Source organism: Aulonocara stuartgranti, assembly GCF_965226115.1.
Source record: "Aulonocara stuartgranti genome assembly, chromosome: 16".
Classification (NCBI taxonomy): Eukaryota; Metazoa; Chordata; class Actinopteri; order Cichliformes; family Cichlidae; genus Aulonocara; species Aulonocara stuartgranti.
In genome coordinates, this window is record NC_138952.1 from 7,644,578 (window position 1) to 7,672,503 (window position 27,926).

At 39.1% G+C, this 27,926-nt stretch overlaps 1 protein-coding gene across 3 annotated transcripts in view; it reads left to right on the forward strand.

Moving 5' to 3' along the window:
• The window catches only part of LOC309691549 (inactive dipeptidyl peptidase 10), a 141,802-nt gene that overhangs the window by 75,452 nt on the left and 38,424 nt on the right, over positions 1–27,926 (forward strand). For all 3 annotated transcript variants that reach the window (XM_082509277.1, XM_082509279.1, XM_082509278.1), the window contains exons 4-5: positions 16,242–16,336; positions 16,624–16,698. In XM_082509277.1, coding sequence (XP_082365403.1) covers positions 16,242–16,336; positions 16,624–16,698 — 170 coding nt within the window. The remainder of the gene's footprint in view (positions 1–16,241; positions 16,337–16,623; positions 16,699–27,926) is intronic.

Below are 27,926 nucleotides of genomic sequence, written 5' to 3' on the forward strand. Positions count from 1 at the left end.
CTGAACAGGTGGAGCTTAAGTTCTTAAAGGTATCAATAGTGTCCACAGATTTTATGTTCAGTGGAAGTGAGTTCCAGGACTTGGGGTCACATCCTCAAAAGCACATTGTCATTTTGCCTTTAACCAGGATCTTTAAGCATCAATCAGCAGACCTCATACATCCAGATGTTACGTACGATTTTAGTAGTAGCTCACTGATCTGACCATGGAAGGCTCTGAAAGTAACCGCCAAATTTTAAATTAAACCCTAAACTTTATGGGGAAACGGTGCAGTGAAGACAGCATTGTTTTCATACAGGATCTTTTAGGGTACCCGATGAGAAGAATCACAGCGGTATTCTGGATATTTGTAAATGATCCAGGGATGAATTCCTCAGGTAAAATGTGGCCTCACTGGGATGCTACAAAGAGAGTCTTTATCTTTATAAGGAGTCTTTAGTCAAGCTTGAATCTCTGTGCTGTAAACAGTTATTTACTTTGTAGCTGCTTAAACTAAATTACATTAGAATAACATAAAAGTGCTATATTTCCCATTTGTTACAATATAATTTCTAAAGCCCAGTAAAGTAAGGATGACAGGAAGTACAACTATGTCACGTAAACCCTTAATAAGTATATTATGGCAAAAAGGGACATCATATAGGATGAGTTAGTTTTTTTATTATGGTATTTATATTCACTGAGACTGTATTTTAGCCATTTTTATATGTCTAACATATAAAAAAGTCACTGAGAAATGCAGTCACTGTGAGATATATATATATATATATATATATATATATATATATATATATATATATATATATATATATATATATATATATATATATATATCTCACATATATATATATGTACTCCTACAAACTTCAAGAGAATCAGGCAGCACACAGGATGACTACACACAAGGTGTGAATACATTGCACTATTACCTGGGCTCAGACATCACACAGACTTTGCATTAGGAAGCTGGCAGTAAAACACCATTTAACTAAGATGGACATTTGCATTCTCTCATCCACCCCCACTGGGTAATGTCGACATAATTTCAGGCTGCAGTGCATGAGTGAAAATAGCTTTCGCAGCACCTCAAGTACATTTAAGAAAGTTTCACTTTTAATTTATACATGTACATTCCAATAAGATTATAGTGTTGTGAATGTGACTGCTGTATTGCCTCTTGCAGGGTTCCAGTAACCTTATGAGCATATAGTACATGTAATGTAGTAGACCTGACTGCACTCTATTGAGTTAGTAATGTGTTAAAGCTGGAAAGACATACATCATATGTACAGCTTTTTAGCAAAGAGACGGCACATAAGCTGCAACAGAGAGCAGGCAGAAGACAGGGAGTAAATATCTTCCATCTATGTCACCTGTTCAACTCATTGAGTTATACCAGCACAGTGGTGAAACAAGGTAATCAGAGTTTATTACTGCCACTAAGGACTTCAGACTGCTTTAAACCCTTTGCTCAAAACCTTATGGTACAGCTAAGCAAACAATTTCACTCTGGATACTCTAAGACTTTAAAGAGAGAGCAAAATAAAATTCCCCACCACAATCTTTATAATCCACCAAAGCTCCAATAATTTTGATAATCAAACTTGACCTGATGTTACAGTTTGTTTTTTTCCCCACGCAGTTATATTATTTTTACATAAAGTATATACACGGCTAAGAAAATAACACTTTTTGATCAGAGTATAGCATCAACTCATTTAAACTTTAGGGATATAGATCTGATCAGTTAAGTGTCAGAGGTGTTTGTTAATTTGTTTCAGACACTTTTGCTGTGCCTCCCAGGAAAGTCTAATGAGCATGGATTGTTCAGCATGACCGGTTTGATAGTGAGTCAGTGATGGTCTGGGGAGGCATATCCATGGAGGCTGGGCAATGGCACTCTGACTGTCATTTTGTATCAAGATGAAATCATTGGACCAATTTGCAGATTGTATACTGGTGCAGTGGGTCTTTAGTTCCTTCTGGTGCATGACAATGCCCAGCCTCATGTGCTCAGAGTATGTAGGCAGTTCCTGGATGAAGGAATTGATAACATTGCCTACCTACCACACCAACCTGACCTAATCCACTAGAAAACCTTCTGGGACATTATTATTTTAGTCAATCCAGCTCCACCAGGTTGCACACCAGAGTGTCCAGAAGCTCAGTGATCTTTGAATTCGATGCGGTCGTGTAACACACACTGCCACTGGACTATAGAGAGCAGTGGAGACATGTTCTCTGGATTGAGACATCACACTTCTCCATTTGGCAATGGATTTGTTAGATGCCAGGAGAATGATACGGGTCTGACTGCATTGTGTTAATTATAGTGTGGGGTTGTCTTTCAGGAACTTGGACTTCACAAACCTCACAAATGTACTTCTTCCAGAATTTTCAAAAAATTGCCATAAACAATTACTGCTAACAATTCTAACCTTGTGGAAAGCCTTCCCAGAAGAGTTTCAATTGTTATAGCTGCACACGGTGGAGCTAACATCAAAATAAACCATGTGGATTAAGAATGGGAGGTTTATTTGAGTATGCTGTTTACAGTGTTGTAAGTTACTTTAAATTAGTAACTTAGTTACATTACTAGTTACTTCTATCAAAAGTAACTCAGTTACTTCAAGTTACTCGTTACTTTCAGAGTAACTAGTTACTAGGGAAAGTAACTTTGGTTTTACTCAGAATTCTCTTGTTAATGTGTTGCTTCCGTAACTGGATACCCAGCAAGATTGCCAGTCTTCTAGCTTGCTTACTTGCCACAAGTGCACTGTGCCACCTACCAATAGAAAGGAAAAAATAATGTGCACATTTCCACGAGAGAAATCCCACGCCTGATTTTATCCTAGCCTGCTTTTTACATCCAACACAAAAACTGCAGTCGTGGTGCTTTCGATTGTACTCAGAACTCGGAAATTCTGCCTTCTGAATTGGAAGATGTAGGTAACACCAGACTGAAGATGAGCTGCATACAGGGCTGGACTGGGACAAAAAAATCGCCCCGGGCATTTTGACTAGAGACTGGCCCACCATTATAGGAAAAATCATAAAGCCTTTGAATGAAAATAAACGCTGTTGTGACAGTGATGTACACTGTTCTGATGGTATATATGCATCAATCTATCAATTGTTTGTTGTAAGACTCAGATAATTATTTTTTTAAAAGTGAGACATTTTAAATGAGAATAAGAAAGTATTTCCTTGTGCCCCCCTTTCCCTTTAAATGCCCTACATGGACCCCTGGCAACACTTTGCTAGACCCGCCCCTGCAGAGTTACCAGCTGTCAGCTATTTAGAAAAGGATCCTGGTGTTATTTATCTCTCAGAAACAGTTCATAACTTCCCTTCAACTCATTCATGTCACCTAAAAGGTAAACCTGTTTCTCCATCACCTGTTCAGCTCTGATGATTCAGTAAGGACATCTCCTGGTTTCATCTTCATGTTTCCCTCTCACCACATATTCAAACCGATATCATGACCAGCAGGTTTACAGCTGTGGCTCCAGCCAACATCAGCTGATACTAGAAATTAATATTAAATAAATTCTAACAACAGCTGATCAAGCTTAAAAGTACTGCTGTTGTTTACCGCGACATCTGCTGGTTTCCTCTTTCTGGCGCAAAGTGGACAATAAATAAACAAGAGAGAAAAGCCGATCAGCTGATCATTGATCAGTTTCATGATTGAAGTAGAAACAGGAGAGGGAGGGTGAGAGGATGAGAGAAGAAGAGGCAGCTGTGCAGCAAACACACAGAGTAACTCTAGCTTTGTGTCTTTGTCATTGTAGCTGAAGTCCGGGACAAACTGTTCCTTTTCACCTCAATACGAAACGCGTAATATTTTCTCTGAATACGAGACGATTCCGTTTTTTACGGGACGGTTGGCAACTCTAATAATTAACCTTATGAACAAAATAAAGTTCAACATCAGTAACATAGCACCACCCAGCTGTATAGAAACCCCGTCATGCTAGCTAGTACGCAGTACGAAAAAGTCAACACAACGAAAATAAATTCCACCTAAACTTAAGATAAGATAAGATAAGATAACCTTTATTAGTCCCACACGTGGGAAATTTGTTTTGTCACAGCAGGAAGTGGACAGTGCAAAAGTTATGAGGCAAAAATTAGAATACAATAAGAATAAATACAGTACACAACTGTACAGAATAGAATAAAATAAAATACTATATACAGTAGAATAAAATAAAATAAATATACAATAAGATAAAAATAGAATACAAATACAAATACTATATACAACTGAGTAAAAATACAACGATGACAGAAAGGATTATTGCACTTAGTATTATTGCATATGTATGGATGTGTGTGCTTGATCAGTTAAAGTCTTTATTATGGAGTCTGACAGCAGTGGGGAGGAAAGACCTGCGAAATCTCTCCGTCCCACACCGTGGGTGCCGCAGTCTCCCACTGAAGGAGCTGCTCAGTGCTGTCACAGTCTGCTGCATGGGGTGGGAGATGTTGTCCATCAGGGATGACAGCTTAGCCGCCGTTCTCCTGTCACTCACCACCTCCACTGGGTCCAGAGGGCATCCTAGAACAGAGCTGGCCCTTCGGATCACCCTGTTCAGTCTCTTCCTGTCCCCAGCAGAGATGCTGCCGCCCCAGCAGACCACGCCATAAAAGATAGCAGAAGCCACAACAGAGTCATAGAATTTCTTCAGGAGTGGGCCCTCCACTCCAAACGACCTGAGTCTCCGCAGCAGGTACAGCCTGCTCTGCCCTTTCCTGTAGAGGGCGTCTGAGTTATGAGTCCAGTCCAGTCTATTGTTCAGATGAACACCAAGGTACCTGTAGCTGTCCACAGCCTCAATGTCCATACCTTGGATGTTCAGTGGTTGCAGTGGAGAATGCTTGTGCCTGCGGAAGTCTACCACCAGTTCCTTGGTTTTACTGGCGTTGATCTGGAGGTAGTTCAGCTGGCACCAGTCCACAAAGTCTTGGGTCAGACCTCTGTACTCCTTGTCGTCCCCATCAGTGATGAGGCCGACTATTGCAGAGTCATCAGAGAACTTCTGCAGGAAGCATTGGGTGGAATTGTGGGAGAAGTCTGCAGTGTAGATGGTGAAGAGGAACGGAGCCAGAACCGTTCCCTGTGGGGCCCCCGTACTGCAGACGACCCTGTCCGACACACAGCCCTGAGTCCTCACATACTGTGGTCGGTCGGTGAGGTGGTCCAGGATCCAGGTAGTGAGGTGATGGTCCACTCCAGAGTTCACCAGCTTGTCCTTTAGAACCGAGGGAAGAATGGTGTTGAAGGCACTGGAGAAATCAAAGAACATGATTCTCACAGTGCTTCCAGCGGTCTCCAGGTGAGCGAGGGAACGATGTAGGAGGTGAATGACGGCATCATCCGCTCCAATGCCAGGCTGGTAGGCAAACTGAAGTGGGTCCAGTGATGAGCTTATTAGGCGCTGAAGCTGAGCCAGGACCAACCGCTCCAGGGTCTTCATCAGGTGGGATGTCAGAGCCACCGGCCTGTAGCTGTTGAGGTCCTTGGGGCGTGAAGTCTTTGGCACTGGTACAACACAGGAGGTTTTCCAGAGCTGTGGGACTCTTCCCAACCTCAGGCTCAGGTTGAAGAGGTGCTCCATCACCCCACACAGTTGGTCCGCGCAGGACCTGACGACCCTCGAGCTGATGCCATCTGGACCCGCTGCCTTCTTGCCATTAATCCTCCTCAGTTCCCTCCTAACCTGGGTGGTTGAGAGAGACAGGCTGGAGCCTTGTGTTGAGTGTGTATTGGATGCTGTTGTTGGGGGTGGGGGGGAGTGAGCAGGGTGAATAGAGGAGGTGTGAAGTGTCTGAGGTGGAACAGCAGCAGTGGGGGTGGGTGAGTCTGCAGCCGATGTTGCAGACTGCCTCATGGCTGAGTCAAATCTGTTGAAGAAATGATTCAGTTCATTTGCCCATCTCACATCCCTCCCAGGCAGAGAGTTCTGCTGTTTGTGGCCCGAGATGGTTCTGAGGCCTCTCCAGACTTCACCAACGTTGTTTTGTTGAAGCTGGTACTCCATCTTCTGCCTGTAGCTCTCCTTCCCATTCCTTATCAGTCCCCTCAGCTCTCTCTGCACCCTTTTCAACTCCTCTTTGTCTCTGGATTTGAAGGCCCTCCTCTTCTGCTTGAGGACGGTTTTAATTTCTGGGGTAATCCAAGGTTTGTTGTTGGAGAAACACCGTACAGTCCTGGTAGGTACAGTGTTATCCACACAGAAGTTTATATAGTCAGTAATGCATGTAGTAAGGCTGTCGATGTCCTCACCGTGGTCATCACAAATCACCTCCCACACAGTCGACTCAAAACAATCCTTAAGAGCCTCCTCGCTCTCCTCTGACCATCTCTGTACTGTGCGGGTGGCTGGTGGCTCCCTGCGCACTAAGGGCTCATACACAGGGACAAGGTGCACCAGGTTGTGATCAGATCTGCCCAGGGGAGGGAGAGGTGATGAACTGTATGCCTCTTCTGCATTGGCATACAGTAAGTCCAGTGTTTTATTGACTCTGGTTGGGCAGGTCACATACTGGGTGAAGGTGGGCAGTGTGGAGTCCAGTGAGGCATGATTGAAGTCCCCTGATATTATGAGAAGGGCTCTCGGTGATTGTGTTTGCAGTCTGCTGACCACAGAGTGGAGAGAGTCACAGGCTGCATCCGCGTTGGCCGAGGGGGGGGGGGGACATACGCTGTTATCGCGATAACATGCGAGAACTCCCGGGGCAGGTAGTACGGACGCATGCTAACGGCTAACAGCTCAATGTCTCTGCTGCAGAGTTGCTCTTTTACAGTGATGTGCCCAGGGTTACACCATCTGTCGTTCACAAAAACTGCCAGTCCCCCTCCTTTCCTCTTACCGCTGTCTCTGGTCCTGTCCGCTCGCAGCAGCTGGAATCCCGGTAGTGTCACGCTTGTGTCCGGAGTTAGCGATGTTAGCCACGACTCCGTTAGCATCATGATGCTACATTGCCGGTACTCCCTCTGTGACCAGGTTAGCGACATGAGCTCATCCATCTTATTGGGCAAAGATCTTACGTTTCCAATAATTACAGAAGGAAGAGATGGTCGATAACGTCTCCTTCTCGGGCGACGGCGGTCCTTCCCAGCACGACACCCCCGTCTTTTCCTCCTCAGCTCGCTGGGAATATCGGGTCTGTCCGCCGGCAGTACCGCTGCAGGACTCAGCGCTAACAGCTGATCCTTACTGTAAACAAAGGATCTCTGCTCTGGGTCCCCAGACACGGGTGAAAAAAGTAGAAATAAACTGAGAAAAACGACCAGGACTAGCACAAAACGGTAGAACATGGTTGCAGAGTCTAATTACTAATACGTTAGTTATAAAAAAATTACGAGAAAAAAGATAAGAAAGAAAGAAACTCAGAATGAGCAGAGCTGCTGTAACAGGCTGCCGCACACGGGGGGGCGCCGGAAGTTGATATATACTAAACTTGGTTCATATCTGACCCAGATGGACTGCAGGTTATAACTACCCGAAGTTCAGTTCACCTGACACTCTTGGACCAGCGGCCGCTTCGGGTCTCTCCTCTTGCCTCCCTTTTCCTTCATCCACCTGCTGGCTTCCAACACTTGCTAATGTTATTGAATCTGTGGAAGCTCCGCGATAGCCACCACACAAAGTAACGAATAACGAGCCTATCTAAATCCCAGTAACGAGTAACGTGTTCCTGGTTTCGGCATAATAACTAGTTACCGTGCTCGTTACCACAATAATAACGTAGTTACTGTAACGCGTTACTTAATAACGCGTTAGTCCCAACACTGGCTGTTTATCTGTATTTCTCAATAGATCAGGCTACAATAATAATGGATGTTTCTATAGCTTGTTATTGGCAAGAAATGACAAGCTATAGTTCATATCTGAGCTGCTTACTTACTGTGTCAAACCAAATCAGAGTTTTCCTCAGAACAGAATGAAGGCAATGTAATGTGTATTTAATTTTAGGATGTTCTTCTCTTTTCCTGTTTTCTTCCATTACCCACTTTACATGTGCTCAAACAGCCTGCAATATAATTACTATATGGTCTGCTTTAAATGACTGAAATAATAATTAGAGATATTGAAAACATGCCTTTGAAACCTTCTCCTTCTCCTTTTAATAATTTAAAAGTAAACTTTACTTCTTCAACACAAAGTGTTATCATCAGTGAATTTTGATTGGTTTATAGTCAACTACTGGAAATGAAACTCTTAAGTGACACTGGGAGAAATCTAATAGTTTTGTTTGTTTCTATAAAGAGGCCAAGATGCACTCTCCCTGCAGACTCACCATGAAAAACACATCAACACAAGTACCACTCATCATAATGGAAGGACTTTATTCTTTAGAGGCTCTCTGGTGAATGGTTTTACACCATATGTCAGTAGTGGTGCTTTCAAGCTGTCTGAGCTATCCTTTGTGTGACAGGACCACTGCGGTTGGCTCCTCTCGGTCATGCTTAGTTTTCTGCTCCTGAAAGTCGGACTGTGCAAATCTATATGGTCCTCTCAAATACTGCCTGTCTTACATTCAGCAGAATAAAAGTCCCAGAGTAATCTTTGAGGAAGCCAACTTGCACTTCAAAATTGGCTTTTTTCAAAATATAGGTTTCTTTGTAAAAGGACACAGAACTCAATGAGATCTTTGTAGAACTAGTTTCTGAAAGTAGTTTTACAACTGAAACTGAAATGAACTGATACGTTTTGTTTGAGGCAGAGATATTATATTATAACAATATAATATGTGTCTGCAATGTGTTAATTTTCATGAGATTAAGTGATTTGGAACAATACACATTTACCAATCACACCTGTTTAACCGCTTGTCTATGGAAAGATCTAATCAGCCAATCAGAGCAGCACCAACTCAGCACATTTAGGCTTGCAGACATGGTCAGGACTGCTAAAGTTTAAATCAAACATCAGAATGGGGAAGAAAGGTGGCTAAGTGGCTTTGAACGTGAATTGGTTGTTGGTGCTAAAAAGAGCTCGAGTATTTCAAAAACTGTTTATCCCCCATTACACCACCTCTATTCAAACTAGAGGCGGTGTAATGGGGGATATTTCTGTGGCACATTTAAGTAAGGATCGTTTAAACACCACAGAGTATTGTTGCTCACCATGTCCATCCATTTATGACCACAATATAACCCATCTTCTGATGGCTGCTTTCAGCAGGGTAACATTTTATGTGACGAAGGTCAAATCATCTCAAATTGACCCCATAGCCTCCAGATCTCAATCCAATGGAGCACCTGTAGGATTCAATCCAATGGAGCACCTGTAGGATGTGGTGTAATGTGAGAACTCAGAGTATGGATGTGTAGCCATGGTGCTAGCTAGGCATAAATAATAAAGTGGTTGGGGGATGTATATATTCTGTTAATTAAGTGCTGATTTCATCATAAACACCTCATGCATTTACATTATCACCACAAGACATGATAGCTTCTCCACAATGAAATGCATGTCAACCTTTTGTCCAGGCTCAAAAAGAACACCCAATTATTGACTTATTGGCATCAAATCAGGGATAAAGATTTTATACACACTAGTAAAGGCAAAAATAAAATCATGTTTAGAAACTCTGCCAGACAGAGAGAAAAACAAGTCTCTGGTCTCTCTCTCAGTTGCTTCACTGCGTTCTTGAAATGCATAATAAACACTCTGCCAAGGGCTCTTTAAGTCTTTACTCATTCATTACTAGGTCCACTTCGATCAGAAAGGTACAACAAGACAAACTTTTATTGCTCCAAAGCACCATATGTTCATATTATATCTGCAGGGTTCTGACAGGGTTATTGTTTAATACGAATGGCTCTGCAGTGCTCCGCCAGTGCTGAGACTTTCTGACCGCCAACTTACTTTCACCAACTGATTCAAATTTTTCAAGGCTTATCTGCAGTAAACCGTAACAGCGAGTGTATCCAATTGTGAATATCGGCAGCTGCTACAAGGACCTCAAGAACATTCAGAATGTGATGCACTGAATCAACACTCCATAAAACCGAGGAGGAGTATAAGGTGGATCACAATAATCAATCACAGGCAGAAATGTTGCTTCCACATGTTCTTGTGGAATTATCTGCTTTTGCACTCAGGGGTTAATAGAAAACAAAGTAAAGCTAAAAGACGGAAACATTTTGCATTCTTCTAACGTCTTTGCCATCAACTTTAAAAGGTGTTTAATGCTGACTGAGGGCCTACACAGATATGCTGTGTAATGTTAGCTTACCTATTTATTTGACAATACCAGTCGTTGTCAACCTGGCAGTGCCTAGAATTAAAGATAGTCAAGGTAAATGTAGTTTAATACTACAGGTGACAGAATTCTGGAGACAGCCATGTCATTTTGTGGAAGATGTCAGAATAATTGGCCTTTTTTTTGCTCATTCTGTGAGCCAGCGTGTCTTTCATTGTGCCTTGCTGTTCACAGACTGGCACTCTGTGCAGTGTAGAAAGATCAAAATCAAAGCTGGTAACCGTCTGGGAAATTAAGAGGTGTACAGCCTGTCACCTGCTGCTCTTCATTTAACCACTTGCAGTGGCTGCTCCTTCTTTTTTCCCATTACTCCCTGTGATATTTCAAAATGACCTGTTGTGGAATAATGCTAACGATGACACTGTTGTGTTTTTTCCAGTGCAACCTTATAACCGAATGTGGAAAAGTCACCAAAACAGAAATCTTTTTTTTTCTTCATGAAGACAGATGTTTTCAGTGCATCTCAAAAGGAAGTGTATTCGTCAAAAGCACTGTTTTATGCAGAGAAAGCAGGGAGATATCACCATGGCAACCAAGAAAAGCTTTAAAATATGTGGCAAAGGTTGCATTTCAACCCAAATCATGACATTTTTTAAAATTTCAACCAGATATTTATAATGTTTAAACTTAAGAAAGTCAATGCCTATACTTAGTAAAGCAACACATTTTTTTAACTTATGATGTAGTAAAATTTATGCAACTGCTGTGATGTGTATGACACAAGTATGGGCCTCTGGTGCGATTTGTTTCAACGCCAACCCCAAACCTCCAACCTCCAACCTCCAAATTTTTGTCTTTTAAAAGAGGAAAATATTTACCAGTTGCCAGTGTCATGGTTTGAGTTAATGATCAAGTGAAAACCTGTTTTCAGACACCACATGAAATGGAGCGACAGTTACTAAAATTAAAAAACTTTTGTTTTCAACCTCATAATGAACAAGAAACAAATCAGATGGAGTCCACGGTCCAAAAGTATAAAATAAATTCAAAAGATGGTACAAAAACCAAATATCTTGAGACTAAATACACACAGCAACAATCCTGAAAAAAGGTGAAATCTAAACAACAATAAAGGGTGAAATATGGAAGGAGGTAAAAGAAAACAGAAAGACCAAACAGGGACTAATCTTTGAAAATTAAGCAAGAAGTAAAATGAATCAAGAAGCAAGGGACCAAGAATCAAGCCACACACAATAAAATGCAGACTGGGGAAACACAAATGGCTCATAAAACAGGAAACCATGGGAAGAGAAAACTTTACAACAATAATGAGAGAGGATTATAAGGACTAACAGCCACTAACATCCAGATCACAATACTGGAAATAGATAAATACTGTACTGTGCTGTGTCAGTGTATGATAGGTTCACCATTGTGTTATCTCATTTGCTGACAGATAGTGACATTATTTAAACAAGAAATCTTCAAAATTGGCACTTTAAGCACTCTGAAGCACACGTCCCCTACCTTGCTATTACTTGCAAACAACTGACAACATCTCAGTCTAATAAATAACAGTGACAGAGCACAAACTGAGTTCTTCCCAGATGTTGACACATTTTAAAAGAAATGCCAAAAAAAGTTCAGACTTTTATTTGGAGTATGAGCAAAGCTCTGAAATCCCAGAATCTTGTGTCATTAGATGCACTAGTCCCTGTGTGGCAAATACTGACATCTCTCAAACTCTGTGCCTCCAGTTTAACCGAAGAGCAATGAAGCAGAAAGAAGCATTTGAGAAATTGATTATTTGTTTAATTGGCAACTATTTTAATTAATCTCTGAAGTCCCATTTTCTGGTTTCATGCTTCTCAAGCACGAGGATTTGCTGCTTGTAAATATCTTTGATTTTTTGACAACAACAAAAATGCAGTTTATGTAAAGTTATAGATCCTATGATTAGTTGGCTAATTTGAGAAAGGTTAAATGAAGTGACACTGAAAATAATCATCACTTCCAAAAAAAAAAAAAAAAAAAAAAAAAAAAAAAATAATCATTGGTTGCAGCCCTGACGTGCATTCATTTAACCTTCAAAATAAATCTCGCTCCTCAATTGATCAGTTGTGATCGACAAGGACATCAGTGTTTGGTGAAAGTACTGCAATGTGAAACATTAATATTTTCTTCACCCTGTTATATTTACTTTGGGAGCTATAAATGACTTTTTGTCAGTTTTGAAACAGTGTCAGCAGTGGGTACTTCCTTAATTCTTGTCCTCTGCCTAAAAGTGGCAAGTCATTGAATAGTTGAGACACTTTAATCACATCTGAGATTACATGTTGCCGTTATCCTCGAAGCAATTTCTCAAGGAATTGTCCTCAACTCAGGAGGACACTAGCCCTATTTTTCCAATTACCTCTGCTTTAAAATGTTTTTTTTTATAACCAGTGATTTGCTACACGTGCTGCATATAAAATATGAAGGAAAAAAATGGATTGTGGTTTGTTTTACTGTGGGTAGGAGTTTCTAAATGACAAGAGCCCTTTTGAGGATTTGCTTGCCTGTTGAAAACAAGCAATCCGTCTGTATTTCATATTTATTTTCCTGTCATTATACTCTAAAGTGTTTTGAGTGTTTGAAAGTCAACGGCTTTCTTGACTGAGATTGATGCCTCCGAGCTTATTCGTTGACATTTACATGAGACAGGGGCCCTGGAATGATTCAGACCTGTCAAATGCATTAATGGAATTCCAGCCTCCGTGGACTGTAATGCTGGTTTGGGATTAGATGAGAGTTATTGCAGGAACTCCTGTTATTGTTTCTACTGTTGAAAACTGAGTTTTTTTTAGACAGGCCGTTCCAGGAAAGTTTTTTCTTGATGTTTGCTTATGTGACTTTTGCGTGTTTTTTTTAATTTGGGTTTTTGGAGACCAGAAACATTTGCCTGGAAAGCACAGTGGGTCACCTACTGTTGTTTTAAATGTTCTGTATAAATAAAACTGCCTTGACTGGACTTATCTGTTTAATGTCTACCAGGAATTCTAAACTTTTGGTCTTTACACATGGTCGGTGGTTGAATAGAATAGAATAGAATAGAATTCAACTTTATTGTCATTGCACATGCACAGGTACAGGGCAACGAAATGCAGTTTGCATCCATCCAGAAGTGCTTTAGTGATATAGATATATTACAATATATATTAGCAATAATATAGATATGTGAGTATATTACAGAAAATATTGAAGTGCTTATCCTTGGACTGAGGTGTTATTTTCATGCCAAAAGCCATTACAAATAACATTAACAGTAGATGCTTTGCAATCAACATTTTACTTTCCTTTCAGATTGTTGTAAAGGATTCCTAAAATGACACAAGTGTTTCCTCTCATGTAGCAATACAGATTTATTGTTGGTCACTTGCATTTTGATCTTCTTTTTTTGTTGATGATTGCATTTATTTTCTGTTCTTGAGTAGTCCTGCTCCAGAGTACGCTGTCAACAAGTATAAAATCACCACCAATCACTGATCAATCAGTTCTCAAGAAAATAGCGTCACTATTCCCAGATGATCCATTATACTCTGTCAGCACGTGGATCTAAACATTTTCAGTAGCATGTCTTTGTCTTTTGCTGAGGAGCACCAGTACTAAATATAAATTCTTAGACACAATTATATTCCTTTCATTGTTTGTTTTTTTAACTGGCAGCTAATAATTCCACAAAAGTTTGATTATTCTGTACACATTATGATCCTAAAACAGAGTTCCTATTTGTACTTCTGGATCTTAAACCAAATTTACATGCAGGTTATCCTGCATTTAGATTCTGCTTTTACTTTTATTTTTGTTCTGACTGTCAAACACCACCGAGTTTTCAACAGAAGGAAAGAAAACTAAAACTGTCTGTTAAAGAGTGTTTTAATAAAATAAATCCAATCCTCAATTCATCTCATTCTCCTGTGGATTAATGTCAGAGCTGTGATATTGATAAGTTAGTTAGCTTACACAGTTACAGATTTTTGCTGGCTTTCCTTCCTGGCTTCAAATATCAAAAGACCTTTTTCAATCTCACTGAAGCGCATAAAGTGCTTATGCATTCATACACCGCTTTTAATACTAAATTACTCAACAGTGCTTTTCCTCCCTACCACTCACTCATACTATTGCTTTGTCTGCAGCAGATGTGTTGCTTTCAGCCTATTTATATTTTTCTCATAATATAATTTATCTCTCTTTATAACATGAGCTTATTTGCCACCAGGACACTTATTCAGAATTGTGATTGATCAGATGCTGCCAGTGTCACCCCTTTCACAAGAACACACAGGGGAAATCCAGGGTTAACTTAGTGAGATGATATCTAGCTTCAAGTGACCAGTAACCCTGACTGGCAGTGTTAAGTAGATGAATCCTGATAACACAAAGATACATTTGTCACTCACTTCATAGTACAGACCTCAGATGACAGTACGCTACCCTTTCTCAAACCAGTATACATAGTTTTACTTACCTAAATAATCACTTAGGTTGTGGGACAAATGTGTATTCTATTGTAGAATCTAGCACTTCTCATTCCCAGTGTTTTAGCTGCTTGCTCTAATTTTTGCTGTTAACTTAGTTTGCAACTTTGAAAAAACATTTTTTCCAACTTGGGTGAGTGGATGTGTGGGGGTTGGAACTGTATTTTGCTGCACGAAAATGTAGTCCCGTAATATTTTCTGGAGTCAAAAGGTGAGAAGTTCAACTGTTGCAATTCATCAGGAACAAAATGATCATCTGCTGACCAGTTTTACTTTGAAGAAACTAATTTTACCTTGAGCACCTTGAAAAATGAATTTTAACCTTTTCTGCCTCTGGACTTTATAAAACAACTTTCAACAAATGAGACTACAGCTTCAGAAAAATTCAAATATGTGTTTTAAAATCCACACATAATATGAGCAGTGCATCTGGCAAGACTGAAAACTCCATGGGAGAAAACAAGAAGACATCTCCAGTTTTTACTTTATTTGCAAAGATATGGTCAACATAAGCAACCTTGGAATGGTAACAATTCCCATTAAAAGTTCCTGCATCTAGAAAAAACAGGACAAAGATGAGGAACAGCAACAGACAATCGAGTACAGGCAAAGGGAGCAATGCATACATAACTGGCTAGTAGCAGAACAAAGCACAGGTGGAAACAGTCAAATACAAGCAAATACGATAAAGACAGAGACACTTACTAAGAAAGGAAACAAGAAACACAAAGTAAAACCAAAACATAGCTCATCAGAAATCTAAAATTTCTAAACTATAACAAGAAGACAGAAAGACTAACACAAGACATGAGAATAAAGACGGGAGAACACAGAAGGCAAAGGAAGAAAACAGCACAAAGAAATAAGGAGATAACAGAAGTAATAGAAACCACAGCGAGCCTAATCCACAAACAAATAGCCGGTTCCAATACCCATCTGACACGGAGGTGCAGATGAGAGCGTTTCTGAAGTATGCAATCTTAGATTATATAAATAATGCAAACTTTCAGGACCACATCACAAATTCATGTGGCTGAGGTTGCCTCGGCAACATTAAAAATAAACACAGTCAGCTGCAGTCGAAACTTCATGTGTTTTAAACAGACCTCTTCTGTCCAGAGGGGAAAAAACCCACCTCCAATAAATAATATTTTGTTCATTAAGAGATTGTGTTCATTGGGAATTGTGAAAGAAGAAAATATTTTGAATCTTGATTTTTATTATATTATTATTATTATTATTATTATTATTATTATTATTGTTATTGTTATAGCAATAATAGGTGATGGTTTTATGTTTTTTTTAATAAATATCATTGTTACTGATAGGAGAAGAACTTGATTGCCTTTTCATGCTTGTGACTTTTGTTTTTATTCATGTAATCTATGTGTAGGTTTCCCGGTTTATGTTCAGTACGTGACCATTGAAAAACAGGTTGAAAAACTCATATCTGTTTACATACAAACATTGCATATCAATTTAATGCCTCTATCTGTCCTACAGAGGATGAAATAATCTTTCGAAGCTGGGATGGAGACGTTTTCAAAGTCAACACACGCACCAACGAGACAGACCTTCTGTTGAAAAATACAACATTTGTAAGTAAGAAATAAAAATTAAAAATCTCAATGACATATTTTGTCAGTATTGTGATGCAAGACTTTTTTGTGGGTTGCAACATCTTGGAAAGAGCAGCCGTTGTGACCCAGCTCAGGCCACTCAAGCCACTCCATGCACTGATCTATCAGAGTGTGTATGTTGATGCATCAAGACACGACTAGTTTGAAAAGTGTAGGTGTTCAGCAACCCGTGAAAAGGCTCATTGTGAAAACAACAGCAGCAACTAAAAACTCACACTCTTCTCATATTCTTGTTCTTCCCACAGGCGACTTTTAAAGCGTCAAAGTTCGCAGTTTCTCCAGATCTGAATTTTGTCCTTTTGGGGTATGATGTCAAGCAGGTGAGAAGCTCTTAATATTCCCGTTGTATACATTCACTGGTGTTTGGCTTGAGGCTGCTTATACTGGAGGTTTGCAGTTCATGAACCATGAACTGCAAACTGTGGAGATATCGTTTTGTTCAGTAAGTCAACACAGAGCTGGCATGATGGTATAACTTTAAGGCATATAGTCAATAAATTAGCAGGTTTGATTTGTGAGAATATAACATATTCAGCCATGAAAACTACTAATGACGCAGTGCAAAAGTGATGTGTAAACACATAAAAAAGAGGCGATTGAAGAAGAAAACGCTCAGAGTGTCATGGAAAGGTCCCAGGATCTTTGGCCTATTGAAGTTTAACTAACAGAGGGTTCAGGGGTCTCTGTTCCAACCTTAACAATAAGCTTTATCTAAAATGAAAGTTTTATACAAAGTCTTAAAAATAGAGAGGGTGTCTGTCTTTCATATCCAAACTGGGAGCTTTGGATTAGAAATTCTAACAACCACTGTAAAACACTCTATTGTGACAACATGATAGTATGAGGTCTTTAAGATATGATAGGGACTGATTCAAGTCAATTCAATTCAATTTTATTTATATAGCACCAAATCACAACGGCAGTCACCTCAAGGCGCTTTATATTGTACAGTAGATCGTACAATAATAGATACAGAGAAAAACCCAACAATCATATGACCCCCTACGAGCAAGCACTTTGGCGACAGTGGGAAGGAAAAACTCCCTTTTCACAGGAAGAAACCGCCAGCAGAACCAGGCTTAGGGAGGGGCGGGGCTATCTGCTGCGACCGGTTGGGGTGAGAGAAGGAAAACAGGACAAAGGTGTCTGTCTCCTTAATCCAAACTGGAAGCTGGTTCCACTGAAAAGGGGCCTGAAAACTGAAGGCTCTCCCTCCCATTCTACTTTTAAATACTCTAGGAACAACAAGTAGGCCTGCAGAGCGAGAGTGAAATGCTCTAATTGGGTGATATGGTACTACAAGGTCATTAAGATAAGATGGGGCCTGATTATTTAAGGCCTTGTATGTGAGGAGCAGGATTTTGAATTCAATTCTGAATTTAACAGGAAGCCAATGAAGGGAAGCCAAAACAGGAGAAATCTGCTCTCTCTTTCTGGTCCCTGTCAGGACTCTTGCTGCAGCATTTTGGATTAATTGAAGGCTTTTCAGGGAGTTTTTAGGACATCCTGATAATAATGAATTACAGTAGTCCATCCTGAAAGTAATAACTGCATGATCTTGTTTTTCAGCGTCACTAAGAGACAGGATATTTCTAACTTTAGAGATGTTGCGCAAATGGAAGAAAGCAGTCTTACATATTTGTTTAATATGTGCATTGAAGAACATGTCTTTGTCAAAAATCACACCAAGGTTCCTCACAGTGTTACTGGAGGCCAAGGTAATGCCATCCTGAGTAAGAATCTGGTTAGATACCATATTTCTAAGATTTTCAGGGCCGAGTACAATAACCTCAGTTTTATCTGAATTAAGAAGCAGAAAGTTAGCAGCCATCCAGGTCTTTATGTCTTTAAGACATTCCTGCAGTTTAACTAATTAGTGTGTGTTATCTGGCTTCATGGATAGATAGAGCTGGGTGAAGAAAGAAGCTCATTTGTAACCTTTACTAAAGCTGTTTCTGTGCTGTGATGAGCTCTGAAACCTGACTGAAACTCTTCAAATAAACCATTCCTCTGCAGATGATCTGTTAGCTGTTTGACAACTACTCTTTCAAGGATTTTTGATATGAAAGGAAGGTTGGAGATTGGCCTATAATTAGCTAAGACAGCTGGGTCTAGAGATGGCTTTTTAAGTAACAGTAACTGCAGCCAGCTTGAAGGCCTGTGGTACACAGCCGATTATTAGAGATGAGTTGATCATCTTTAAGATTGAAGCATTAATTAATGGCAGGACTTCTTTGAGCAGTTTTGTAGGAATGGGGTCTAAAAGACACGTTGAAGGTTTGAATTATTGAAGTTAACTCAGAAAGATCAATTGGAGAAAAAGAGTCTAAATGAATATTCATGTAGCTGTAGATAATATTACATCTGTAGGATGATTATTGGTAATTTTTTCTTTAATGATTCAAATTTTATTTGTGAAGAATTTCATGAAGTCATCACTAGTTAACGTTAAAGGGATGGTTGGCTCAATAGAGCTCTGACTTTTTGTCAGCCTGGCTACAGTGCTGAAGAGAAACCTGGGGTTGTTCTTATTTTCTTCAATCAGTGATGAGTAGTAAGATGTTCTGGCTTTGCAGAAAGCCAGAACATCTTACTACTCAACAAACTATTTCTCCAGGCTAAATGATGATCTTCTAAATTTGTGACACGCCATTTCCTCTCCAGCTTAAGAGTTATCTGCATCAGGCTACGTGTTTGAGAATTCAAGACATTATATGTGAAAATTAGTTGAAATTAAATTCTGGACCACACTATATAAGACAAATAAGGATTACTTTAAATTGTGAATGATATGAATCATGTAAATCAGGCCTTATATTCACTTTTATTAACGTTAACAATCTCCATTCTGAAACATGACATGTCACCATAAACTTCAGTGTCCTGAATTTCTAACATAACGTCACAACGACTGATCAGTGCCCTGCAGTTTTACTATTCGCTTTCCAATTTTAATATCAGCACATTACAGGTTGCATTGGGACACCACAAAAGCTAATTCATTTCTATGATCCGCTGGGCACTACAATTTTAGCAACCATCGCTCAAATTGAAGTAGACAATTGTCTTTGTGTTTAGAAGATTTTTCCAGCTGCTGACTAATTAACATTTGATGTGCTCCCAAGTATTTACAGCAACAATATATATGTGAGTGAGGAGATATATTTTTTAATTTTTACAACAGCTTCTTCTCTGTAGCAGTGAAAGCTTATTGTATGATATTAAAGAACAGATAACTAAAAAAAGCAAAGCTGAAATAACAATAAAAAATAATAGCTTTATTATAATACAACAGATTTATTTCCTGCTAGAGGAAATTTATAATTTTAAAACGAACGCGGATAAATTTCAACATCAGTAAGGCCCACAAATCTTTTCCACTATGCTTAACCTTTGTCTTACAGTGGTGCTTGACACACCACAAAACATAGTGTAATGGCACATTGGGACGGGCACACTTAACCCAAAGAGCAATCATTACCTACCCTCTCCAAATCATTTTAGTGCCTAAAACTAACCAGCAAGAGAAAGTAAAAATAGAAAGGGGTGAAAAGGAAAAAAAATCAACACTCTCAGCATGTTCTGGCAACCTGTCAGCTCAGTTAAAGGTGCAGGTCTGCCACCTCACATGAAGAGTCAAGCAACACCCGATATATAAGGAAAACATTATCATTTGAGGTGAGAGGAATAATGTCCAACTACCACATGTCCTTCAGATGCAAACACCCCCTCAACACTCAGTCCATAACTGCAACAAACAAACGTGCCAGTGTATGTTTGACTCTGCTGTTTAGTATAGTGACTGCAAGCATGTGCAATACTGCATGTATGCAGTATTGCTTATTGACTGATTATGTACTATATTCTTTTGGATGCTTAGATTTTTTTGTTTCTGCTCAGCAGTTTATCTCCAACGCACATTTCGCTCTGCTGATACCAAAAAATGATGGCAACCCTTCCTTTCACAGCCTCTGAATAACTATTTGCTTCATAAATATATGTAAATAATAGCATCTTGTTATGCAATTACTACTGTAATAAGAAGGCAGATCTGGAATGGAATGGAAATACAAGCACTGTATACTTGTGACCAGGTTAGTAACTCTTGTTTAATTACTTCCTACAAATTTAGGCATCAAGTTCTAGAAAGTTCCTCCCCTGTTACCAACATCTATATACAATATATTCTCTTCCTGAGTTTAGTTACTAGCCGCTATAATGATAACGGTAATGAGATTTCCAGGTAGCTCCCCAATAATACATAAAATTTTACCTCATATTTACTAGGTAACTCGTTCCTGTTAACTCAGTCAGTGATACCATGACAATGGAAGCACTTAATGCAGCAGCAGGTGGAGCTCCTAATCAAATTTAAATAATGTTTTTTACATCTTTTAACATTATCATTAAAGCAGAGATCATATTTCATGGTGTAAATAATACACTCTGAGGAACACTGTATGATAATGCTATTCATGAATCTTTAAATGAGTTCAGATTAATATAATAATATGCTTATAAAGCAATTATCTGGTTAAAAATCAGCATTGATGTGGAAAATTTCAATTTTTTCCACAAACAAATCCATAATTCAAATTTCCATTTGTCTGATCTCACTTCATCTCTGGAGGACTGCAGTTCCACTCTGACAGCAAACTGGCAAAAACAAGTGCATAACACAATAAACAGGGAACATTTTGTGATTAAAATAGTGCTTACTGTTAGCAGCAGAGTGCACCTGAGCCCATCAAACAGTCTTTTCTCCACAGTTCCTGTTGGTTTCTTCTTTTAGAAAAGAAGAGCAGCTGTGACTTTGTTATGCAGAAGAAACTGTGTGAATCTTTTATGGTGCTTGCAAGAAGTTATAATAGAAAATGGAACACTGTTCATTTATCGCACCGGAAAACTAATGCTGTGCCTGCATTCAAAAGCAGTGAAATTGCTTGTTGCAAATCACCTTACGTGTCTTTCCCCACTCTTCCATTCTGTAGGCTGCAGGAACATCTTGGTGTCGGTGAACTAAGCAGGCTTCATAATGAGCTCTGTGTGCTTGATGGGACTGACACAGAGATTTAGAGGTGCTATCTCCTCCTGAGATGGACGGAGTAGATGTGTTCATCATGAAAGTGACAGCCTGAATCTATGGAGAGTAATGGCATGCCCCCGCACCACTGTCTCCAGTTGTCTCGTGAATTTATCATAATCATACTCTCTCTCTCTCTGCTGTACTATACTGCTGCGTCAAAGGTTTCCATAGATTTCTGCCCATTTTTTTTTGGTTTTTTTAACGGTCAGCAGCCTTCTGACATTAAAAAAGGACATTTGTCAGAACTTGTACTGGTACATTTACTTTTTGAGCTGGTGATTTTTGCAGAGTATCGATTGCTTTTCATTAGGACGTGCATGTTAATGAAGTGTAGTGAGCAAAGAGTGCTAATTACCGCAGTCGTCCATTAGCAAAAGCATTGAGGAAAGTTGATCTCTGAAACTATGCAGAAATGCATTTGATGAGCCTCATTTGTCTTTTCCGCACTTGTTACTTTCAAATCAATAGTAAAAATGGCTCAGTACATCTCAGAACTACAAATGAACGTCTATCATCATGGAGAAAAACCGAACTGTCTTTCTTGTCGCATGGTCTTTGTTAGCACGTTTATAAAAACCTACAAGCTCGTCTGATTAGTGATTGTGTTTTGATGGTGTTTTTAGTAGCACAGCTGTTCAGAAGCCACCATGTGAACTATACTGCAAATGAGAATTGGAAGTCTAGATTTTTTTCAATATAGTTGCTTAACCCTTGCTTGAGAGTTTTTAAAAAGAATTTTAATGATTACAATGCAAATGCCTGTGGCAGTTGGAGGGCACTGTGCTACTTTGTTATTTACCATCTAACAAAGCTACCAAAAAGGAGAAGAAAAAAAAATGGTTTTGCACAAATTGGAGTGAAAATGTAATTTGTTCAAAATAACTGCTGCCTTAATCAAGCCAACTTTAGACTTTAGTTAAAGCTGACATTCCTCCTGAAATGTTAGGTTTTTCCTGTCTCTCCTAGATCTACCTTTCAGATAAAGGAGCATAGTGTTTCTCTGCTTTTAACAAGCAGCCAGATCGTCCTTGAGGCCTTTCATAGAGGCAAAAACAGAAGACGCCAAAGAGAAGGCGATCAGGTCACTGTGCTCCAAAAGCCTCCACCCTGCCTGACCCTTTCAGGCCTTTCAAAATAGTTAGACCTCACCAATGGATGGATCAACTCCCAAAAAAAAAATCAATCACAAGGTTAAAATACACCAGTCATACTGGAAATTTAAAAAAGGAAAAAACTGCACAGATTGTTCGATTTTGCACACTCAATATCTTCTAAAATACATTTGTGGGCTTTCCACAGCATGTAAGAACTGATATTTTGAACATTTTATACATCTTTTTAATTTTTAATTTCCAAGATATTTTCCTCATGTCTCTGCAAACCATATTAATGTACCAGTATCAGATACACAAGTTGTGACAGCATCAGGATGACTCAGGTATGAGAAAAGCATCAGTTAATTTTTTATGCTTTTTGTTAGTCTTGATTGAGCAGTAGACTCTACTACTGCGATATTCTAAGACAGCTAAAACGAATTATTCACAAGTGGCAAGTAACCCCAGTCTGCTGAGAAGACACTACCACACAGCACATTCAAACACCTCCCTGCTGTCTGAAACAGTCTCTCCAAACATCCTCCCAACTCATGTGTCACCCCTGGCTGACAGTCTTATCAGGGAGTCATCACAGAGCTGTCACCTATGAGGGGCGTCTCCTGAATGATGCTGACGTTTTTTTTGAAGAAGGGGAAGCTTCTTTTTTCCTTCTTGGGGAATTCTCTTTGGTAAAGAGAAGAGGAAAATCCAAATTAAGAGTGAAGGCTGGTGGCTCCATATAACTGAGCTTTTACTGCAGGGAATGGAGGAGCTCTACAGCATTTATCACCCCTTGGGTGTGCATACTCTAATATTGTTATGCTAATGCTGCAACTGATTAGCATGCCGAGACACTGCAGTATTGGACCATTATCTCAGTGAATCCGAAATAAAATGCTCTGTGAGTGGATTTTCTCTGGTCATTTCTAAAATGCTGAATTGTGGAGCACTGAAAAGTGAAAAATATTTCTGATTTTCAAATGCATATATTATTATTATCAATTGAGTATTATTCCTGAGAGGGCTGTGCTTTATGCTTTTGTTATCTTCGATTATAAATGATCAATTAAAGATTATTCACACATTACATTCTGACACATTTATATTTGTAATGGCAGAATTGTCTTGCACAACTATATATCTGAAACCTTTAAATGGGAAATCAAGTAGTATTTATAGTATACATTGTGGGAAACGGACTATTGTTTTGCTTACAGCATTTTAGTTAAACTTCGCAGACTAATGACTAATGTCACACAGAGGGCTAGGATACTCTCTAGCACCATTACTACTGTACCACAAAGCAGAAAAGCAGATTCAAAACATGTACTAACAACTTCTGTCATGTGCTATCATCATAGGACAACGCTATTGCTTTGTGAGGACAAGCTGTCAGTTTGTGCATAGACTGTAGACAAAGGACCCAATTGCCGAATATTGCAGGTATAATATCAAACAAAAGGAAAGTCGGGCTGATCAAAGTTTCAAACAAGTTTCAAACATGATCCAAAAAGTCCAAACAGAGGCAAGGCAAGGCAAGGCAAGGCAAGTTTATTTGTATAGCACAATTCAACAACAAGGTGATTCAAAGTGCTTTACAGAGACATTAGAAACAAGAACAAATAAAAAGCATGATTTCAAATTGATTAAAACAAGCAAATAAACTAACTAACTAATTAACAAACAAACAAACAACAGTATATAAAATCAGAACAGATAAAATCAGAACAGTAGATAAAATCAGTAGTTAAATGTAAGTTTTGAAATTTAAGCTTAAAGTGTGGATTTGGTGCTTTATTCAAATGCAGCTGAGAACAGGTGAGTCTTCAACCTGGATTTAAATAAACTGAGTGTTTCAGCTGATCTGAGGCTTTCTGGGAGTTTGTTCCAGATATAAGGAGCATAAAAGCTGAATGCAGCTTCTCCGTGTCTGGTTCTGACTCTGGGAACTGATAAAAGACCGGATCCAGATGACCTGAGGGATCTGGATGGTTCATACTGGGTCAGGAGGTCATTGATGTATTTTGGTCCTAAACCATTCAGAGCTTTATAGGCCAGCATCAGAACTTTAAAGTCTATCCTCTGACGGACAGGCAGCCAGTGTAAGGACCTCAGAGCTGGACTGATGTGGTCCACTTTTTTGGTCTTAGTGAGGACTCGAGCAGCAGAGTTCTGAATGAGCTGTAGTTGTCTGACTGATTTTTTAGGTAGACCTGTAAAGATGCTGTTACAGTAATCAAGCCTACTAAAGATGAATGCATGGACTAGTTTTTCCAGGTCCTGTTGAGACATCAGATCTTTTATCCTTGATATATTCTTGAGGTGATAGTAAGCTGACTTTGTTATTGTCTTAATGTGTTTTTCTAAGTTTAGGTCTGCATCCATCACTACACCCAAATTTCTCGCCTGGTTTGTGGTTTTTAGATGTATAGATTGAAGTTCTCTGGTGACCTGCAATCGTTTTTCTTTGGCGCCAAAGACTATTACCTCAGTTTTGTTTTTGTTTAGCTGGAGAAAATTGTGGTACAACCAGTCATTGATTTCCTCAATGCATTTACCAAGAGCCTGTACAGGGCCTCGGTCTCCTGGTGACATTGTGATATATATTTGTGTGTCATCTGCATAGCTGTGATAGTTTATTTTGTTGTTGTTTATAATCTGTGCCAGTGGGAGCATGTAGATGTTAAACAGAAGGGGTCCCAAGATGGAACCTTGGGGAACTCCACATGTGATACTTGTCTGCTCAGATGTGAAGTTACCTATTGATACAAAGTATTTCCTGTTTTCTACGTATGTTTTGAACCAGTTTAGTACAGTTCCTGAAAGACCTGTCCAGTTCTCCAGTCGTTTGAGTAATATGTTGTGGTCAACTGTATCAAATGCTGCACTGAGATCCAGTAAAACTAGGACTGACATTTTTCCACTGTCTGTATTCAGACATATGTCATTAAACACTTTGGTCAGAGCGGTTTCAGTGCTGTGGTTCTGTCTAAAACCTGACTGGAAGGCATTGTAGCAATTATTCTGTTTTAAGAAGTAACTGAGCTGTTGAGAAACTGCTTTTTCAATGATCTTACTTAAAAACGGGAGATTTGAGATCGGCCTGTAGTTGTTCATTTGTGTCTTGTCAAGATTGTCCTTTTTCAGTATAGGTTTGATTACAGCAGTTTTTAGTGATTCTGGAAACACACCTGATAATAAAGAAAAGTTGACGATCTGTAACAGGTCTGACTCTAAAGTCTTTGAGACCTTTTTGAAAAAACTTGTTGGCAGGACATCTAAACAGCAGGAGGAGGAGTTCAGTTGACCTAAGATGTCCTCCAGGTCTTTGCTGTTAATAGGTTGAAACTGTTTCATGGTGTTTAAACAGTTTTTTGGTGGACACAGTACATATCCTGGATCTGCTGTTGATGTACCAATTGCTTGTCTAATTTTTGGGATTTTTGCAGTGAAGAATTTGGCAAAGTCATTGCTGGCCATGGTCGAATGAAGTTCAGCTGCCACTGACACAGGAGGGTTTGTTAGCCTGTCAACTGTAGAAAATAAGACCCGAGCATTATGGCTGTTTTTAGTGATGATGTCAGAGAAGTAGGACCTCCTTGCATTCCTCAGTTGTAAATTATAATTGTGAAGTTTCTTTTTATAAATGTCATAATGAACCTGGAGGTTTGTTTTTCTCCATCTGCGCTCAGCTTTCCTACAATCTCTTTTTTCATTTTTCACCAGTGTGGAGTTTCTCCATGGAGACTTTTTCCTTCCAGAGATAACCTTCACCTTAATGGGAGCAATAGTGTCCATTACATTTAACATGTTAGCATTGAAGCTATTGACGAGCTCATTGACTGACCCTCTGGGCAGGTCAGGTGTTAATGGGAAGACCTGGTTAAAAATTGCACTACTGTGTTCAGTTATACACCGTTTTGTGATCACTGTTGTTGATATATTTGTGTGGGCTGAGATTTTACTTTCAAAGAAAACACAGTAATGATCAGACAGGCCCACATCAGACACAGTAACCTTTGAAATGCTCAGGCCTTTGGAGATCAGTAGGTCAAGAGTGTGTCCTCTATTATGTGTGGCCTCTGTTACATGCTGAGTCAGCCCAAAGTTGCCCAGAGTGTTACTCAGGTCTTTAGTCCCTTTGTCCTGAGGGTTGTCCACATGAATGTTAAAATCCCCAGCAATAATTACACAGTCAAAAGACACAGTCAAAAGACACAGTCAGAGACATAAAAGATACCAGGAAAAGCAATTTACAAGAACATGCCACCAAACACTCAAGATTATATAACAAACACAATGACAATGGGCGCTTGGAGTACTGGATACAGGAAAGAAACCACACTAGATAAAGTCTTGATCAAAGTAAAACCAGAAAAACCTAAAAGACATAAAGCTAAACATGCATACAAGAAGATTTACACTAAACACGGAGACTGTGAGAAAACTAAATATGAGAGAGAAAAATAGAAGCTGAAGCTAAATAAACACTCAAAATACAAAATACAAAGTTGGCTATAACAGGCACCCAAAACTAAAGTGCAAACTAGACAGGAAAAGATATCACTATAATATAATATAATATAATATAATATAATATAATATAATATTTACAGCTTTTTGTGTTGTTTATTATTAGTTGATGATTCTGATGATTATGCTGAGGGAATGTCCTGTATTTGACCAATACATCCACTATAACCTAATCTTTATCCTTGTGGATAAATCATGTGTGGAATATGTCTACTTATTTATAAACTGTAAAATGTATAGAAGTACTATAAGTGCAAGTCTTCGGTCCCCAAAATCATCAAAGAAACATCAAATCAAATCATTCATTTCCCTCGGGATGAATAAAGTATTATCAATCAATCAGTCAATCAAAGTTCATTCTTCAGTTATTCAGTTTGTAACCTTCTTGTTTCGGTTTACTCTCACTGCTTTCAAATATTTCCTCAGTTTTCCATCCTCTCTTAGTTTTTGTCAGATTTTAAGTTTTTATTTACTAGACGTATCAGATTACTTCAATACAAATCTATTCCAGAGACCAATTTGTTGTTTTCATATTTTTTTAAATGGCAATTGTCAGGCTTAAGTGCCACTAATGCAATCCAATCACAGCTGTTGCCCCAGAGTGTCAGCTGCATTGTGTGATAAAGTACTCTCATCATAGGTTCTATGACAGAAGAGTAAAGCATTGTTACCATTTCACTGTAATTTATCTAAAACTAGAAACCATCCTGTGTTATTCCTGTCACTGTCCAATTAAATACAGAGAATTTGAGGCTGCACAAGTATCACAGGTCTACAGATGAAGCAGAAGCACACTGATGAAAAGTAAATAATTTTTTTAAACTGCAGCTATATC